This window comes from Suricata suricatta, chromosome 4 (genome assembly GCF_006229205.1).
Source record: "Suricata suricatta isolate VVHF042 chromosome 4, meerkat_22Aug2017_6uvM2_HiC, whole genome shotgun sequence".
Classification (NCBI taxonomy): Eukaryota; Metazoa; Chordata; class Mammalia; order Carnivora; family Herpestidae; genus Suricata; species Suricata suricatta.
The window spans coordinates 116560412-116580753 of NC_043703.1; the positions used below are offsets into that span (position 1 = coordinate 116560412).

The following is a 20342-nucleotide window of genomic DNA, read 5'->3' on the forward strand; positions in this document are numbered from 1 at the left end:
ATGCAGCCTATGAATGCAAGACCCTTTTTGGTAATGACATCAAATTGTTGGCTTAAACGAAGTTTAGAATCAATGAAATTTTCTAAGTCATTTTTCAACTACCTCTGAAAAGTCACATATTCCCCATCCTATACTTGATTTTCCAGCTCTAAATGCAAAACATTTAGAGCTTGCAAAATGCAAAGCTCCATGCAAAACATGGAACAAATGATACCTCGTGGTTCACACTGATCATCTGGAAAACGTCAATTCCTCACCATTTCTATGTGTTTGCACTAAATTATGACATAAATTTCTATTTCAATTCCAGAAAAGAGGACAGCAGAGATACCTTACTGACTGCTGCAAATCTTGGGTCTGGCTGTGGAAATGCCAAGGTACTGGATAGCCTTGGGTCTGATGATGTAGGTTATACCTCTGTCCTTGGTAAACAGACTTAAAAGTGGTGTGGACTGGTTCCATCATACGTGGTGCAGCTTCAAAACCACTCGATCTGGATACACTGGAATCCCAGTTCCTCAAAGAGAACATGTACACACAATATTACTGGTTTCCAAATTTAGTGGCCAATTTAGTAACTACATTTTGGTCCATGAGAATAACAATCCTCCCCTACGTCTCCCCTTGTTTAGATTTCCCAAGCAAGTAAGTAAGCGTCAGGAAGAGTGGGTATGTACAGCGGAAATAATCTAAAAACAGATCTCCCTACCCACGAATCTCACATATAAAATGCGACGTACTTTCTGATGGGGCCCTTCTGAAGGTCTTCAATATAGTTTTGTCTTTCCAAGCAGTGTCCACGGCACCTATTGAATACTGAGGAGTGGATGAACCGTCAGAAATAACTCTACAAAAAGCAAATCTTTCCCAGAGAAAGCAGATCAAAGCTGAAATCCACTGATGAATTACTCAGGCTGTTATACCCTATTTCCAGATACATCCCTTATAAATTTTTGGCAAAATATTGTATTGTCAGAGCAAATGAATTACAAACAATTCTTTTTTCCAAAATTTGAGAAATGCATCCACATTTCCACCTTCAACTTTTATAAAAAGGGAAAAATAGTGACAACCCTCATACTTACATTCAATTGCATCATCTGGCCTCATGCCTTCTACATCAATCAAGTATCTAACAAAACAACATAATTTGAGTCATTTATATATAAGAAGAAAAAAAATCAAGTTTTTTCAAAAGAGATCCACTTTCATGTACAAATACAGACATAAAAATCCTAAGAAAATATCAGCACGTCTAATCCAATAATTATTAAAGAATGATACACCATGACCACAAAAAGACTATTCCAAGGATGCAAGGATAACCCAACTTTAGAAAATCTATTAATGTAATTATTTACATTAATACAACAATTTAGTTAATAAATGAAAGAAGAAAATACAGGACCAAATTGGCAGATATTAAAAAGGCATCAGATGGGGCACCTGGGTGGCTCAGTCCGTTAAGTGGGTAAGTGTCCAACTTTGGCTTAGGTCATGATCTCGCAGTTCCTGAGTTCAAACCCCATGTCAGGCTCTGTGCTGACAGCTCACCCTGGAGCCTGCTTTAGATTCTCTCTCTCTTCATCTCTCTCTGCCCCTCCCCTGTTCATGTTCTGTCTCTCCCTCTTTCTCTCAAAAATAAACATTAAAAAAATTTTTTAAGGCATCTGATAAAATACAACAGTCATTTCTGATCAAAGTGTTTTGTATACCAGAAACAGGAGACTTACTTAATGTGACAGAGTATTTATTAAGAACCAACAAAGAGCAAAAAAACAAATTGGGAAAAATATTAACATCATAGCTAACCAGTCTTATCTAACCAACTGTATGGGCCAGAAGCTTAGGGGTCTGCACCGCTGTCAGCCATCTCTTCCTCACCCTCATCTTCAACCCACATAGTCCTAAAGGTGACATTACCTGAGCATCTCTAGAATATGTCCATATCTTTCTACCAAAATGACCACTACACCCTGGTCCAAGCTACCATCATGCCCTGATTTTGACAAAACCCTAACCTGTCTTTTTGCTTCCACTCTTTCTACCTACAGTGTAATCTCCAATCAGTAGCAAAATAATCACTTGAAAATGCAAATTTGATTACGTTCTCCACACCCTTAACAAAAAAAAAGTTCCATGGTTTTTGATTACTCTTAAGATAAAGTCTAAAATCTTAAACACAGACCTGCATGATCTAGTTCCTCCCCACATTCCATTTTAAATCTTTAAGTAATCTCTACACCCAACATGGGGCTTGAACTCACAAATCCAAGATCAAGAGCATATGCCCTCCTGACTGAACAAGCCAGATGTCCCTGCAACTCTATTTTAAACTTTTTTTTTTTAAAGTAAACTCGGGGCACCTGGGTGGCTCAGTCGGTTAAACATCCGAATTTTGGCTCCGGCCATAATTGCAGGGTCATGAGATCGACCCCCATGTTGGGCACCCCAGAGTGTGGAGCCTGCTTAAGATTCTCTGTCTCTCTGCCCCCACCCCCTGCTTGCATGCTCTAAAATTAAAAAAAAAAAAAAAAAAAAAAAGTAAAAGTAATCTCTCTACACTCAACATGGTGCTCAAGCTCACAGACTCCAAGATGAAGAGTCACACGCTTCTCTGAATGAGCCAGCCAGGTGCCCCTCCATCTCAAACTCATGACCCTAAGACCAAGTGTCATTTGCTCTGCTGGCTTAATCAACCAGGTGCTCTTCCCACCCACCCCCCCCACCTTGTGTCTGTTTGTTTGTTTGTTTAAACCTTTCAGCTCCATTTTATCACCATACTTCCTACGGCCCAGCCTCCCTGGCTTGTTCCTCCAGCACAGCATAGGCTTTCCTATTATCGGTCCTTGCTGTTCTTTATGCCCAGAATTCTCTCCCCAGGGTCCCTACCAGGTTAATACCTCATCATCCTTCAGATATCAGCTCAAACATCCCCACAGAAACTTTTGTAACTAAGGTCAAATCCTATTGACATGCTCTCCATGTACTATGTCTCTCTTCTTGGCATGTGTCAGAGTTGTAATTCCAAATGCATTTGTGTGATCCTTAAATCTCTATTCTCTCTCTAGACTTGTTAGAGTTCCCCAAGGCCAAGTCAAGTCTCTCAAGTCTTTCTGCTAGTGCCCAGCACAGCGCTTACACATAACAGATGCTCAATTAAGTGTTTTCTCTGAGAAAATAGCATGTATATTCAAATTTGTTCATATAGCAATGTTCAATAATTCCATGTTTTAAAATATTAAGTACTTCTGACTGTTATGTTCATAACAGATGCTCAATTGTTTTCTCTGAGAAAATAGCATGTATATTCAAATTTGTTCATATAGCAATGTTCAATAATTCCATGTTTTAAAATATTAAGTACTTCTGACTTTTATGTTCATCAGTAAACAAAGCAGGCCTTTAAAAAGAATGAGAGGCACCTGGGTAGCTTAGTGGTTAAGCGTCTGACTTTGGCTTAGGTTGTGATCTCACAGTTCGTGGGTTCCAACCTGGCATTGGGCTCTGTGCTTGACAGCCTAGAGCCTGCTTCAGATTCTGCGTCTCCCTTTCTCTCTGCCCCTCCCCAACTTGTGCACAAGCTCTCTCAAAAATAAACATTTTTTTTAATTTATAAAGAATGAAGTTTCCAAATACTTTCACAGGAAGATGTCCACCATATATTAAATTATAAAACAGGATGTCTAAATATTACACCATTAAATTACATGTACATAGTCTGCAGGTTTAAAGGCTGAAAAAACACGTACTCAGTACTGGTGGTAGTCTTTGGGTGGGGAGCAACACTTCTTTCTACTTCATACATTTCAAAGCTGACTACATTTTTTGCAACTGGCTTACACTACTATTGTTCACAAAGCAACTTAAACATAGTCTGTCTCTTGGGTTGGCAACTCACCTGCAGATGAGATAGCCAGTCCTGTTTAAACCATGGGTACAATGAACACCAATGAGTTTGTCTATAAAACAAGGAGTACAGAGTTAAATAGGTGACGTAGATACACTAAAAACAAGTACGATTTTCTTTAGAGTTCCATTTATTAGTTACCACAACACTGCCACTACCCTGAAAACGAATAACTGACGAGGACTAAGTTATTTTAGGAAGACACTATAAAGAATTATCTAACATAAACTTAAATTCAGTTTCTGGGAAGTTTTGCATCACCCCTATTACATGTAGTCGTGTAAACTGGTGACGGCCTGGTCAGGTAAAATGGCACCGAGTTGAACCCAGCGGCCTTGATCTAGAATGCCTATCGGTAACTGATTAAATATAGAAAATGGGAGTGGAAGAGAAAACGGGCCACAAGAAAAATGAAATTTGCTTCTGAGTGAAACAAACGGAATGCTTTACTTTCTATGCTGGGTATTAAAAAGGACAGTTTTGGTGGGACTCATGAGATCCCAAAGCACTGCCATTCCTCTGTCATTTGCTGCTCCACACACGCCACAGTCTATGTGCCTGTGAAGCACTTGGGTGAGCAGCACTGTTGTTATTTTAAAATGAAAAGGCGAGAACTGGGGCGCTAAGGTGGTTCAATTGGTTAAGTGACGGACTTTGGCTCAGGTCATGATCTCGTGGTTCATGAGTTTAAGCCCTGCATCAGGCTCTTTGCTGACAGCTCGGAGACTAGAGCCTGCTCCCAATTCTGTGCCTCCGTCTCTCTCTCTCTGCCCCTCCCCTGCTTGTGCTGTGTCTCCGTCTCTCTCAAAAGTAAATAAACATTAAAAGGAGGAAAAAAAGAAAAAGCGAGAACTGGAGACATAAGGCCAAGCTGCCCGGCAAGCAAACAGAACAAAGACTGGATCAGCTCTAAGATTCTTCCAGCTGTGCCACAGCTTTTCTTAGTCCATCGTGTAGAAAAATTATATGCGAAGCTAAATAGAAATAATCACGTGTACTTGATCTTGGCAAAACTGATGTCTGTGACTAGGTGGTATCTGGTAGGAAAGCACGTGGCCTCGCCTGCCCAGGTGGCCACCCCCTACCTCTAAATTTCATCTATTCCAAGTGATTCTCCATATGGAAGATGTTAACTTAAAATACAAACTCACAGGGTTGCTCCCTTGCTTAAAAATCTTCCTCTAGCATAGAATAAAGCCCAAACTTTCAGCACAGCATTTAGAACTCTTCATAAACGGTATAATCAACCTGTCTCTCCAGCTGAACTAAGTCCACAAGGATTCGAACTAGGACTCACAGGGACCTACGTGATCCACCTCCTCCTGCCCCTGCCAACCTCTCACACCCCATTTTCTACTGCTCTGCCCTCACACACTTTCCACACTCCAGCTACACTGGCCTTCTAACTATTCCTCAAATATGCTGAGCACAGTCGTGCCTCAGGGGCTTTGCACCTACTATTCCCTCTGCTTTGGAACACTCTGTTCCCCAGCCTCCCCCCACCTCCCAAATATCCAATGGCTCCTCACTCCTTTTAAGGCTCTACTCATATGACATCCCCTAACCACCCAACACATTCCCTCACTTCTGGATCCTAGTTGTTCTTCTCTAAAGCTCTTACCACCATCTGACACTTCAGAGTTATTTATTCATCCCTCTCCCCCACTAGAATGCAGAGTATAAAAGAGCAAGAACTTTCTTCTGTTCCTCCTTCCCAGTACAGTGCCTTCAATTTCAAAGGTGTCCTATAAATATCTGTTGAAAACGAACATATGAATTCTACACCCTTCCACACAACCCTCTATTCACACCAGAGGCTGCCGTTCCCCAGCACAAATTCAAGCCCTGTGCCTTTTGAGCTTGTTCCCCAAACCTGGGCTGTCCTTTCCTCATTCTGGCCAAGTCCTATTCCCCACACCCCAACTCAAATGCTGACTCCTCAGTCAGGCCTTCCCCAACCTCTCCTCCATATTCCTGTTGCACTTAATTACAAACGAGATTTACACATGTGTTCACATGTACTCACACGGATCTTACAGCCCCCGCAGAACAGACGGAACACTGAACACGGCTCCACACAAAGGCGCCTGGAAGCCGCGAGCAGGCTGGCCGCTGCCCCCTAACCTCCTATACGGTCACATTTCTGATACAAGTTAATATAAATCAGATTATTTACTTCCTCCATAGAAGATGTGGTTGTCAGAGCCAAGGCCAAGCCTCTCAAGTTTTAAAGTACAGGGAAGCTCTGGGAACAAGGCTTAAGATATTTAAGTGCTAGTGCCTGCATTAGGTGACATGTTATAGTGTGAAAAATTATCTAAAACTTCCTGTCTCTTTCTCTCACCTCCCATCCCCTATCTTCTCCCCTCCATCTCTCTTCTTTCTCCCCTCCTCCCTGTTTGTGTGTATATGTGTATAAATATGGAGTATTTACTATCTGTCATAGTTACGTAATAAAGCATACACTCCTCAAGCTAAATTTAGAAGGAGAACAAAATGAACACTTTTTCCTGCAGGTCAGTGGCTCTCCAAAGACAAAAGATTCTTCGGTCTTAAAATATGGCAAACAGCACATCCTTTCTGATACCCAGAAATAGTTAAGTGGATCCTTAAAATTCAGAAGCTAATAGCTTAGTAAGATATATTTTCAACAGAGTAAGGTAGATCTTAAAGCAGAAACAAGAAACACCAGCCTTTCAAAGATCTTCCTGTCTGAGTAGGAGGTGGTGGTGTCCTTCCCCAGTTGTATCCAAAGTGGAAAAACAGCAGAAACATCTTAAATATGCATGATGAGGACGCCACTGCACTGATGCACTTTGGTTTGCTTTGCTTCTAGGGGTCTGTCTCATTCCAAACCATTTCCTTTTGTTATCTCTTTTATAGACACGAAGACACTGAGATTTTCCCCCTTGTTTTCAGTGGAGGGTCACACAAGCCACGCTCCCCATACCCTTTGACATAATACCCTGATATTCTTAACCTTTCCCCCTCAACTCTCACCTCTGAACCAATGAATAAAAGAATGTGTTTATTTTCTTATATATTTCCCAGTCAAATGTTTTAAAAAGAGATGTATAAGCTAGTTCACATTTCTCATTAAAACCACTTTTCAAACTAAATTGTTTATTTGTGACCATACAAGGAAAAACTCATTCTATTAGCACCATCTGACATTGCTAACTTAACATTATCAAACATGACAGGCCTAATGTTAACACTAAAAATTCTAACTCCATTCAAAATGCATACCAGTGTTTCAGAGAAAAAAAAAACAAAACTCACCATTATCTTTATTTTCTTTCAAAAACTCATTAACAGCACATTTGAATTTAAAAATAGTGTCATCATCAGGCACCTGATGCCCAGTTGTATAAATTTTTAAGTAAGGAATGGTTTCTGGTAAGTCCTATAAGGCAAAACCATGAAAATGTATATTATTTCATTTGTAAGGAAATTTGTCAGTAATTCTGAAAAAAAGACATATTTTCCCAAGGTGCTTCAAACAGGAAGTATCATCTGATTTTTATTAAAACTACAGAATGGGGGGGGAATGAAACCTACAGAATGGGTAGTCAATAGGCATACAAAACTGAAAGCCAAGTCCATTTAAATGAATGCATAAAAACGAAAACTTACATAAGTAGTTCTACTTAATATCTTGTATCTTAAGGGCCATAAAACAGCTATGATTTAAGTAGAATAGTGGAACAGAGTCAGGAAAAGTTGGATTTGAACTGTGAGACTGAGCAAATTTCAGGCACTGTTGAGAGCTGGTATTTTAGGAGCGGGAGAAATTAGACACCAATAATATACAGAAGAGGTTAAATGAAAGTCCCGTGGTTTTAAATTTAGATGGAAAGTACCAGTATGAATCTATGATTTATTTTATATTAAAAACAAACTCACATTTCCTGGCTCTGATCACAAAAAAAAAAAAAGCCTACAAACAACTGATGTCATACTCAGAAGCCGCAACTGGGCAAGATAGGGCCTCAATTTGTGCGTCAATGAGAATAACTACAATGAAGTCCACAATGATACAAAAAGCAAATGTATAAAACTCAATGGTCACCACTGGAGGATCTTAGTGAATCAACTCATTATTATTTTTTTTTAATTTTTTTTTTATTTTTTAGTGTTTTATTTATTTTTGAGACAGAGAGAGGCAGAGCATGAGCAGGGAGGGGCAGAGAGAGAGGGAGACACAGAATCTGAAGCAGGCTCCAGGCTCTGAGCCGTCAGCACAGAGCCTGACGCGGGGCTCGAACACACGAACGTGCGATCATGACCTGAGCCGAAGCCGGAGACCCAACCGACTGAGCCACCCAGGTGCCCCTCAACTCATTATTTTGACACCTGTTAAATAAAAGGAAAGAACCTCATGCCTCTACAACTAGGCAACTTTAAACAGATGATGAGGGGAAGCTTCTCTTGATAGAAAGATGCCCAGTTAATAAGTGAACAAGGAACAGAATTCACTATTTTTTGAAGCCCAAATGAATTAATGGATGTGAGTATCAGTCATCAGTGACTGTAATACCACAGAGAGAGATCATCACTTATAGGTCTCCACAGAAGAACACATCATAACCTATGAAACTGTCTTGCCAAAAAAAAAACATTAAGTCTTAATCTGGTCAAGCCTCTAGGTCCAACTACCAATTTACAGGAAACTGGAGAGAATACGTTAACACATGGGGAGAAAATCATCAAATCTAGATAGAACAAACTATCTGGTTTCTTCACGAGGGGAGAAAAAAAGAAAGTGAGAGAGACATGGAAGGAACAGCTACAGATTAAGTAAGACTTCAGAGACCTAATAATGAAAGGCAAAGGGGAACCTTATTTGGATTTAATTCAATTTTTTTCTTTTTTTATGTTTATTTATTTTTGAGAGACAGAGAGAGTATGAGCAGGGGAAAGGCAGAATGAGAGGGAGACACAGAGTCCAAAGCTGTCAGCAAAGAGCCGGATGCAGGCTCGGACTCACAAACCATGAGATCATGACCCGAGCTAAAGTCAGACGCTTAACTGACTGAGCCATCCAGGCGCCCCTTAATTCAAACTCTTAAAAAACATTTTTTATGACATTTAGAAGACAATTGAAGATCTGAGCACTGACTGGATATTTAATGTTAAATAATGATAGCAAGGAATAGAAGTCCTATATTTTAAATATATATATCAAAAATATACAGGTGAAATTATATGCTATATGGGACCTGCTTCAAATTTATATGGAATGGGGTGAAGCCAGAAGGTGTACAGATGGACACGACAGCATCAACTAATAAAGATTAAGGCTGGATGAGTTCATGGGTGTACAATGAACACCCACAGTATTATGTCTACTTCTGTGTAGGTTTAAAATTTGTGGCAATTGTTTAAAAACTGACACTGGAGGGGTGTCTGGGTAGCTCAGTCAGTTAAGCATTTGACTTCAGCTCAGGTCATGATCTTATGGTTTGTGAGTTCAAGCCCTGTGTCAGGCTCTGTGCTGAAAGCTTAGAACCTGGAGCCTGCTTTGGATTCTTTGTCTCCCTCTCTCTCTGCCCCTCCGCTGCTCATGCTCTGTCTGTCTGTCTCTCTCTCAAAAATAAATAATGAAACATCGAAACAAACACAAAAAAACGATACTGGAAAACAGTCTGGTGGCTTCTCAAAGGTTTCTAAACACAGAACTCCCATATGATCCAACATCTGCACTCCTACCTATGTAAAAAGGAGGTGAAAACAGGGGTCTGAACAACTGTTGGTACACCAACTTTCACAGCAGTATTAGTCACACAGTAGCCAAAAGGTGGAAACAACTCAAGTGTGCATCAACAGATGAAGAGAGAAACAAAATATGGAATATACACACAATGGAATATTACTCAGCCATGACAAGGAATGACATTTTGTTACATGTATGAAACTTGAAAACATTATGTTTAGTGAAGTGAGACACAGAAGGACAAATATTGCATGACTGTACTTTTACGAGGTTCTAGAGTAGTTCTCTTCATGGAGACAGAGAGTAGCCTACAGGTCACCTCTGCAGGAAGAGGAAATGGCATTATTGTTTGATGGGTGGCATTTTTGTTTAGGATGATAAAAATGTTTTGGTTATTGGCAGTGATGATGGTTACACAATGTTGTAAATGTATTTAATGCCACAGAATTGGACACTTATGAATGGTTAAAATGATAATTATTTATGTACAACTGACCACACACACAAAAAAAGAGGAATAACTGAATTTAGGTGTCTTCTTCCTTTTTTGAGCCTCAGATTCATCATCTATAAAACAAGCAATTGTAATCGTCTATCCTCTGAGCTCAGTGCCGAGCAAGGACTCAGGAGGGGATGTCAGTACTACCACTTCATCAGCAAAGGACTGTTGTGAGGATCAACCATGACAAGGTATGTAAAAGTACTTTTTAAATGGCAAACTCCATTTTTTAAATGTTTATTTATTTCTTTTGAAAGAGAGAGGGTGAGCAGGGGAGGGTCAGGGAGAGACAGAAACAGAGAATCCCAAGTAGGCTCCACACTGCCAGCAAAGAGCCTGATACAGAGCTCGAACTCATGAAACATGAGATCATGAACTGAGCTAAAACCAAGAGCTGGACGCTTAACCAACTGAGCCACCCAGGCCCCCTACAAGTATTAATAAATGTTAAGTGTTACTGTTGTCCAAGGCCATGAAATTGGTCAGAAGGATAATTCTCTCCCACCAATATGCCACATGGGCCAACAGATTATATGGGATTCTGCCTTTTATCAGAGATGTTAGGAAAAGGAAACCTAGAGCTAACAGTGGTCTTTTACCATAATGCTTACATGCTCAGTCAGCTGCTTAAAATATGTTAAAGACATAGTGGATTTACTTCTTTCCTTTTAGGCTGCTACTGTTCTTACTAAAAATCTATTTCATTTTCAAAATATGGAACATGGGAGGGTCAGAGAGAGAGAGAGACACCGAATCAGAAGACGGGCTCCAGGCTCTGAGCTAGCTGTCAGCACAGAGCCTGACACGGGGCTCGAACCCATAAACCGTGAGATCATGACCTGAGCTGAAGCCGGACGCTTAACCAACTGAGCCACCCAGGTGCCCCAAGAATTTCTTAAGCACATATAGAAACTATTGTCCAACGTTCATGTCTTTAATCTCATTTTAAGACACCAATCAGGAATATGTACTTAAGGAAACCACTAACTTCCTTTTTTTGAGCTATTATCCATGAAAAAAAAGCCAGGATTCACCTTAGGGTAAAATGATAACTACTGAATTACTATGAATTGTTACAGCATCAGAAAGTAGGTTGTTTTCAGTTAAAGGTTCCATTTACCTCTGGCTTATAATAGCGATGAGTGTACGTTAAGTCAATAATCAGTCCAAGTTCTTCATTCTGTTTTTGGAGTTTGTTAAAAAGGTCCAAGGGGGAAAAACGTTCTTCTGGAGCAAGGTGCTTTTCAAAACTCTGTTAGAGAGAATGAAAGAAAAAGCAAACATGTGCTTAAAATCCTTTTCCATTTGTTCAAGCCCTGTGATGCTAACACACAATGAGATTCAAAGAAAAGTTTCTACTCTGCTGGAATTTATAAGCTATATTACAGTCCTTTCTTCTAGAGATGAGGGGGAAGAAAATAAGCTTATTTCTACGTATTTCCTTCTGTGTTTGTCTCATGTTGATCTCCTAATCAGACTGCAACTCCCAGAAGGCAGAGACTGCATCAATTTTATCCACCACTGCATCTTCAGCTTCACCTGGCGTACCTACAACCAGGTAGTTTTAAATACTTCCTGAATCCTTCTATATATGAAGGGTGGCTTCTATTGCTAAATATTCTTTTACGTATTTGGCTTATTTATCTATTCTGTTCATTGATCTGTTTGGTTATTCAAATGTCAGCAACTTTTTAAATTAATAGCCTAGTTTTTAGAGCAGTTTTCGGTTCAGAGCAAAACTGAGCAGAAAGTAGAGTTCCTTCTTATGCCCTCTCTCCTTTACCCCACACAACTTTCCCCACCATCAACATTCCATACCAGTAGGGTATATGTGTTACAATCAATGAACCAACACAGACATGTTGTTTTCAAAGTTCACAGTTTACATTACAAATCACTATGGGTTGTAAATTCTACTGGTTTTAACCAAAGTATAAGGACACGTATTTGTCCTTATAGTATCACACAGAATAGTTTCCCTGCCATAAAGTTGCCTGTGCTTGGGGGGCACCTAGGTGGCTCAGTTGGTTAAGCGGCTGACTTTGGCTCAGATCATGATCTTATGGTTCATGAGTTTGAGCCCTGAGTCGGGCTCTGTGCTGACAGCTCGGAGCCTGGAGCCTGCTTCCGATTCTGTGTCTCCTTCTCTCTCTGCCCTGCCCCTGCTCATGCTATGTCTCTCAAAAATAAATAAACATTAAAAAAATTTTTAACAAAAAAACCCCAAATAAATAAATAAATAAATAGCCTGTGCTCTATCAACATTTTTTAAAATGTTTATTTATTATCGAGACAGAAACAGAGCATGAGTAGGGGAGGGACAGAGAGAGAGGGAGACACAGAATTGGAAGCAGGCTTCAGGCTCTGAGCGGTCAGCACAGAGCCCGACGCGGGACTCGAGCCCACAAACCATGAGATCACGACTTGAGCTGAAGTTGGAGGCTTAACTGACTAAGCCACCCACACGCCCCAATCAACACTTTTAATATGGCTTAATATGTGGCAGGGCTCCATGATCCCCTTCTACCAGTATCCTTCTTTTTCAGAATTTTCCTGGCTAATTAGGTTTATTTTTCTATATGAGTTTTAAAATCAATCTATTTGAGATGATGTTAAATGTATAGTAAGTTAACTTAGGAAGATTTGACAGTTTGAGGATATTAAGTCTTCCAGGTAATACTGTCAAAGTGCTGAAGAGTAAATTAATTACAACAAGGCATACACTCTCCCCAGTAATCAAATATCATCTCCGGTCATGTGAACAACAACTAACTTTAGGTCACTAAGTCACAAACTCTTTACGAAGTCTTCCTGTCTGTTACCATTTCCCCCTCCTTTGATTTCCTAATTATTTCTTACCATGGGATTCATGTGATACTGAACATATGCTATTTTATATTCCAGAATGCACAAGAAGGGACTGTCAAGGATCAGGGCTGCTTTTCTTTGGGTGACTTCCATAAAATGCACAGGAAATCAACATCATGTTTCACTTCCTAACTCTGCAGCACGAGAAGGAACTGCGCTGGAGGTGTCTATGCAGCTCTGTAACTCCCTGTACAGTGCCTGAGCAATCCCAACGCTGAGTCAGATCACCTGAGCACGGAGCTAGGAGGCGGCTTTTTGTCATGACATCACACAGGAAAGACTTGTGGCTGTGTGGAGGAAGGGGAACCGAAGAGTCTTCCTGTTGTCTATCTTGCTGGTATATTTTAGGGACCCTTGTGGAAGCTCAGGAATCCACTTTTAGAGACCACAGGGTAAGGAGTTGAGGAATTAGAACAACTGCACAGAGAAAAGGAGGAATATAGGAGATAATTCACAGTAACTCCAACTGGGGCCTGGGGATGTCCATTCAATAAATATTTGTTAATGTTTACTATATGCCAAACACCATGCTTGGTGTTGATGGATGCAAATAAGAACCATTAAGTTTATCTTTAAGAAAAGACTAGTTCTTAAGTCCAGAGATGCAGAAGAACCTGACACAGATGAAAAGACCTATGAGTCACAAATTAAATAAAATGTCCACACATTCCAAGTGGCTTTTCCAGATACCAGTCTGTGCTCTGCCAGGCAGTTTCAGGAGACATGAGTCTCTTCTTACCTTTTTTATATTGGTCAGGTGCTTTCCTTACCTACTCCTTCTTCACTTCAAACAAAAACACAGTTTTCTGAGTTTCCGTGCTGAAATCGCGACCTTGCTAATCCAGGGCGTTTTACTTTTTGGTTATGATGAGGGGGAGTGAAGTAGTCTCACTCCCATTTAGTGAATGGGGGTCATGGATGCTAGAAATCTTGCCAAATTCAGAACAGTCCTACAAATGTGTCTCTCACCTGAATGACTTTTGAATGGCCTATTTACCACTTATATAGGTGAAAAGCTGCACATAATTATCTAGCCCTTAGAACCTAATTTCATTTCACAAATAAATACAAGAGGTTTTCTGCACAGTTTTAAAGTACACTGAATTTTCCAGGATAGTAATCACGTTATCAACCACATAAAAACTGTAGTTTGTTTTATTTGAAATTCCACTAAGAGCTGTTCGCTATAATGGAAATTTCTGATAGGGAGGCAGTAAAACCCACCTAAATCGTGTGCATTTGCAGCGTTTGTATTCATGGTCAATTAACCAAATAATTTTTTTTAAATTTTTAATATTATCTCTCTGAGAGACAGAGAGAGAGAGAGAGAGAGAACACGAGCAGGGGAAGGCAGAGAGAGAGAGGGAGACATAGAATCCAAAGCAGGCTACAGGCTCTGAGCTGTCAGCACAGAGCCCGATGTGGGGCTCAAACCTACAAAGTGTGAGATCATGACCACAGCTGAAGTCAGATGCTCAACCGACTGGGCCACCCGGGTGCCCCACTTTTTTATTTCTAATATAGTCATGCCCAAACATTTACATATTGAAATTAATTACATATTACTTTAAGTTACTTTATTCAGTGTTTACTATAATCAGAGCATTACGTTGACTTTTTTTCTTTAAAATTAAGTAGCAAAGTAGTATTTAACTATAAATTTTATTTCAGTAAAGGGGATACACAAAGTACTTGCTATTAAAAAGGGAAAATGGAGGGGCTCCTGGTTGCTTACTGGGAAGTACATGTGACTCTTTACCACAGAGTCAAGTGTTTGAGCCCCACACTGGGTAGATTACTAAAAAAAGTAAATAATGAACAAAAACTTAAAAAAAAAAGGGGGGGGCAATGGGGTGTGTCAGGATTGAGGACCAGCATTCTCTATGATGAACTCAGATTTGTGAAGGAATACTGAATTAACTTTGCTTACCTTTTTCAAAGGAACTTTGAAAGCAATGAAACGAGTCCCAGGCATCCGTTGTCCAACTGGAAGATAGTCTTTCCACCTATTAACACATTTTTTGTTAGCCAAATTTTATACTGGCCTGTCCCCCCCACAGAATGACGGCTCCTTGCAGACAGACACCATAGCCCACAGACGTTCCCGCTCTTCTCCCTGCTTTGAGTTTTGCTGCTCCACTTACTCAACCCCACCTAGTTACAACCTATACTTTTCTAGACACAAGGCAACAAAACAATGCAAAAGTCTCAACAAATAAGAAACATCTAAAACCAGACTTGGCCAGTACTTTTGTATCCCTGATGAAACCTGGCCCAGTCCTGAATACTACAGTGTCATTACTTTATACCTGTTGACTAAAAGTTTAAATTCAATTCTTTCACTTCACAGTTTATTTTTAGGCCTCCACAATGCATGCCATCACATTTGGTCAGTAGGGAACTTCAAGTTCATATTTCAAAAGAAACCCTGATAGAAAAGGGACTATGAACTTCACTTGATAATGTTAGGAGTCACAGTGAAAAGTCATCTTTAAGCTGATGTCTGTAGGATGAGTTAGTTAACAAAAGTTAATTCAGTATAACTGAAGCATAGACAGGACAAAGTGGGGCTGGAAAGCAAGAGAGGCGTCTAGTCTCTGCAGGCTCTTAAAGATCATGGTGAAGAGTTTTCTTTTATTCTTAAAACCATGCTTCTGATGTTTATGCGCAATATTCCAGTCTATTAAAAGGACTTGTGTGAAGAATGGATTGGAAGGAGACAAGAGTAGATATATGTACACCAGTTAGGACCTAACTGCTTACATCAGGCCAGGGCTCTATTAGGATGCTGACACAGTAAAGATATTTAGGAGATAAAATGAAGGGGACTTGAAGTAGGAGATGGTAGGAAAGGAAGGGTTCAAGGAATAAGAGTTCAATGCACACATGAGCAAAGTCTCAAAAATAATCATTTGCACATAAAAGCTATCTCAAATGAGACGTGTTAGGAAGCAACAGTATGCCCTTTGTGATTTCTGGAAACAATATAAATCAACCTTCTCGGCGGTAAGTTCGGATGCACTGTGGGTTTTTTCACTCAAACTTGGTTCTCATTACTCACATTTGCTGTGCCAAAATAACACAGCTCGAGGAACCAAGGGAGACTCCAATTTGGTAATTAAGAGGTGTCCCCAACACTGGCAGTTAGTCTCATTTTAAAAAGCCATCCCAGTGCATGTTAAAAGAGAAGCAATGACTAGAGCCTCGTTTTTAACAGAATGGGGAAAAATCAGAACCCAGCTGCTGTGGGCGGAGCAGCGTGAGGATAAACGCCTTCCAGCTTGGGTGGCCAGGCCAAGCGCGCCGCGCAGACAGACAGGTAAGAGACACAAAACATGGAGCCCAGGCCCCTGAGGGCCGAACTGGGGGGCCACGCCCAGGGGACAGGGCAGATTACCTTTCCGGAACGTGATTTCCGCCCCTCTTCTTGGTGGAGCGACGTCCAGAGAAGGCGCGTCCCTGGGCCCAGCCGCCGCGGGCATGATGCCACTGGCTCATGTAGACCCCGAGATACCTCCCACCCAACTGCAAGAGAGTCAAAGCCGCCAGCCCAGCGCCTTCGGTGCCAGAACCAGATCCCGGAGCGGAAGCGCCTAGGCAGCAAGCCACGCAGTTCCCAGGCCCCTTGCTACCGCGCACGCGCCACCGACCGTCGTCAGTACGTCACCACGCTGGCTGACGACGAAGTTTGATTAGTAAACAAGACTCAGGGGTGACAGCGCCCTCCTAAGCTGGGGGCCGGTAGCGCAGGTCCGATGAGCATGTAGGTACACCAGAACTGAAAGAGTACAGGACATGGAATGAAAGTTAAGTCCCGGTGCCCCAGTTCCCTGTCGTTCTTCCAGGTATTTTCCAACTGCTTGCATTCATACTTACTGTTGAATATATATAAATATTTATTTGTACATATATGGATAGCTTTCATTTTATACAAGAGCAGCATAGTTTACATATCCTACAATATATCTTGGTTAGTGATTTTCCCAGTTTATACATAGGTCCATTCTATTATTTTTAATGCCTGGTATGCATAGTATTTCGTTGATAATAAAAACCATAATCTAGATAACTGGTCTGATATTTGTTTTTGGGTTTTGTTTTGTTTGTCCTCTGTTGCAGGATCCATGCAGTATGAATGCCTTTATGTATGTATACAACTACATCTAAATCCCTGGAAGTAGAATTGCTGGAATAAATGATATATAGACTTAAAATTTTGAAAGATACTGCCACATTACCCTCCAAAAATGTTATATCAACCTACTTTCCTATTCACAGTGAAACTTTTGTTGGGCTTTTATCATGCACCAGGTATCACATTAGAGGTTGACAGTAAGTATTTAGGGTTTTAGAAAATACAAAACAAACAAACGAACTGAGAGACAAGAGTGGAAGCTCAAGTCTAAGATTTCCACACAGTATCAGGCATAGGGATATACCTGTTAGGAAAACTTTGAATTCTGCTATAATTTGAACAGCAAAGGACAGCACATCCTACAGTAGGTCTGGAGGAAGACTAGAATACTAGATTCCAGGTTAAACTGTAGATAATTATAATAGGTAATGTTTTTGTTATTTATATTTGTTAGTTTCTAAGTTCTGAAAGTATCTTACATATCCTTAGTAGTCTGGTACTGGGTAAACTGAGGGATAGAAAGGTCAAAGTTATTGAATAAATAATTAAATGAATGGATAAAAAAGATCACTATCTTTAATGTTTCTGGGACAGTCATATCCTAACCAAGTTTAAAACCACAAGCATTTACAATTTTGAAAACTTACACATAATTTAAAACAGGTCAATATTAGTAAATTGCTATTTGGAAAAGGAAAAGATATAAGTTAGTACAGCATATTTGCTAACTTTACAAATAGGCACATTCAAATTTGGTACTAAATCATAAAATTTTCTTTGGAATTTATAAAAAAAACAATATTCAATAGGCATGTAGTGGCCAAAAAGCATGAATGGTACATATATCTACAGACATGATAATATATAAAATGTGACATAAGTCTATCAGAAACTATAAGATATATTGGTCTTGAACTTCTTTTTTCTAAATCTTTAAAATTTTTTTTTTGAGAGAAAGACAGAGAGAGTGAGCAGAGGAGGGGCAGAGAGAGAGAGAGGGAGAGAGAGAATCCCAAGCAAACTCCGCACTGTCAGCGTGAGGCCCAACGCAGGGCTTGAATTCACCAACCATGAGATTATGACCTGAGCAGAAACCAAGAGTCAAATGCTCAACCGACTGAGCCATCCAGGCACCCCTGGTCTTGCACTTCTAATTTGCTACAAGACAGAAGGAACTCAGTTATATATGAGGCAAGAAAATCCAGACGCAGGCATAACAGGGTTTTCAGAAAATATGAGAACTAGAAAATAATAGGCCTTTGGATGGGAGTGGGTCCACCATGAGGTAAAAGAATACCTTGGGATGCCTGGGTGGCTCAGTCAGTTGAGCATCCGACTCTTGATTTTGGCTTGAGTCATGATTCCAGGGTCGTGGGATGGAGCCCTGCATCAGGCCGTACTGAGCATGGAAGTTGCTTAAGATTCTCTCTCTCTCCCTCTCCCCCTCTCCCCCACTTGCTCTCTCTCTTTAAAAGTAAATGCCTTAATAGATATGTAGTACACTGAGATGGAAAATATAGGAGCAAGGCATATTTGGGACACCAAACAGCTGACACTAACAAAGTCTGCTGGTATCTGGTAGGGCCCCAGGTACCAAACCTTAGGTGTTTGAGGGATTCTAGTCTTTAATTAAATCAGAAAGTAACAAAGGGAAGTAAGGAAGAGCAGTAGCAGTAGCAGATGGACTGGGTATGTTATGCCAAGATAAGTCCCATTTATCCCAATGTCTGCAAACTGCAGGTAGTGGGTCTTTAGGGTAAGATCATACCCTAACCACAAAAATAAGACTTTAGCTCAGGATAGGGCTTGATGCTAAGTTCCAGAGTGTTGGATTAAAGCTGTTTCGGTTATTCCTCCTCCATTTTAGAAGTTAAGATGATTCTGAGCCTGCAGGTTAAGTCAAATGGCTGAAAATCTGGAGAGAAGATAGAAAGGCTGGGAAACAGGAAAGGCCTAACTAAGGGTCTGCCTAAATAGAACTGAATGTTGGAACTGGATATTTTAATATGCAAATATTTCACTGCCACCAGAATTTGTGTAACTACCTTTCCCCCAACCTAACCTGCACTCACTCTAACTTGCAGTAGCTATGGATTCCCTTGATTTCTGTAGGAACATAGAGAAAGGTGAAACTGGCCTGGCTTGCCTATATTTCCTATATGATGTTAGCCTCACTTTATATATTAATATCATAGAGATAGGCCATCTGAATCTTGGGGGGAAAAACCTTGAAAAAATATTATAAGCTTAAGCCATATCTCTATGCTGCAACACCCTTCACAATTTCTTCTCAGATAAGCATCACCCCCCATCACTGAACAAATTCATATCTCATAATAGGAAAAGTAGGCCTAAAAATGAAACATGTGTCTCTGAAGGCCACCTGTGAGCTCTCTTCGTGAGGGCTCATGGCATCTTCTATCACACACCTCCTACTCTTCGGCACCAGAAAAGTCCATAGGTAGGTTGATCTGGGCACTTCGAAAAGTTTAGGAAAATGACTTGATCCATAGATTTCCTCCCCCAAACCAGCTTATGTCACGTAAAAAGGCTTAGCAGCTCAGCACAACACAAACTCACTTTATCACAAGGGCAAGAGTGTCAGTGAGAACACCACTAACCTGGGGAACAAGATGAGAGGTAATCAGGCCGGTTCCAGCTGGCCAGAGACATCTTCCTTACGCTTGGGTGCGCGGTATAACTCCCACAAGGCCTTTCTCATGGACTCTTTTTAAGTGTCTCCCCCAAATCCAACAGGTTGATTAGTTCATGATGCTTCAAAACAATCATCAAGAGAAAAACATGCAATATGTCTTATAATGCTGGATTCCTTAAAAATACAAGGGGAAAATATAGAAAAAATGAAGCATTAAAAAATAACTTACATTAAATGAACATACCAATCAATGATATAAATGAGATAATATGATGTAAAACAAAGTGAAAAAATATGTTTAGGATTATTCTTTAAAAAAATTTTTTTAATGTTTTTTATTTATTTTTGAGAGCCAGAGAGAGATAGCATGACCAGGGAAGGGTCAGAGAGAGAGGGAGACACAGAATCTGAAGCAGGAACCAGGCTCTGAGCTGTCAGCACAGAGCCTGACGTGGTGCTTGAACCACGAAATTGTGAGATCATGACCTGAGCCGAAGCCAGATGCTTAACCGACTGAGCCACCCAGGCACCCCAAGATTATTCTCTTTAGTGTACAGA

The 20342-nt window shown here is 40.4% G+C and overlaps 1 protein-coding gene and 1 long non-coding RNA gene across 4 annotated transcripts in view; one reads left to right on the forward strand and one right to left on the reverse strand.

Annotated features, from left to right (window-relative positions):
- Positions 1–13663, forward strand: part of LOC115289965 — a 25270-nt gene extending 11607 nt beyond the window's left edge. The window contains exons 2-4 of one of the 3 annotated variants that reach the window (XR_003907898.1): positions 10179–10316; positions 11602–11683; positions 13030–13663. This is a non-coding gene — a long non-coding RNA (uncharacterized LOC115289965). The remainder of the gene's footprint in view (positions 1–10178; positions 10317–11601; positions 11684–13029) is intronic. The other 2 variants (XR_003907897.1, XR_003907899.1) reach the window with 2 other exon arrangements.
- The window catches only part of DUSP11 (dual specificity phosphatase 11), a 17710-nt gene extending 1071 nt beyond the window's left edge, over positions 1–16639 (reverse strand). The window contains exons 1-8 of the mRNA XM_029937603.1: positions 16391–16639; positions 14924–14999; positions 11246–11377; positions 7193–7316; positions 3902–3962; positions 1086–1132; positions 741–816; positions 332–517 (exon numbers count right to left, since the gene is read on the reverse strand). Of these exons, the coding sequence (XP_029793463.1) occupies positions 332–517; positions 741–816; positions 1086–1132; positions 3902–3962; positions 7193–7316; positions 11246–11377; positions 14924–14999; positions 16391–16491 (803 nt within the window). The 5' untranslated portion in view covers positions 16492–16639. The remainder of the gene's footprint in view (positions 1–331; positions 518–740; positions 817–1085; positions 1133–3901; positions 3963–7192; positions 7317–11245; positions 11378–14923; positions 15000–16390) is intronic.
- Between the last annotated feature and the right edge of the window lie 3703 nt (positions 16640–20342).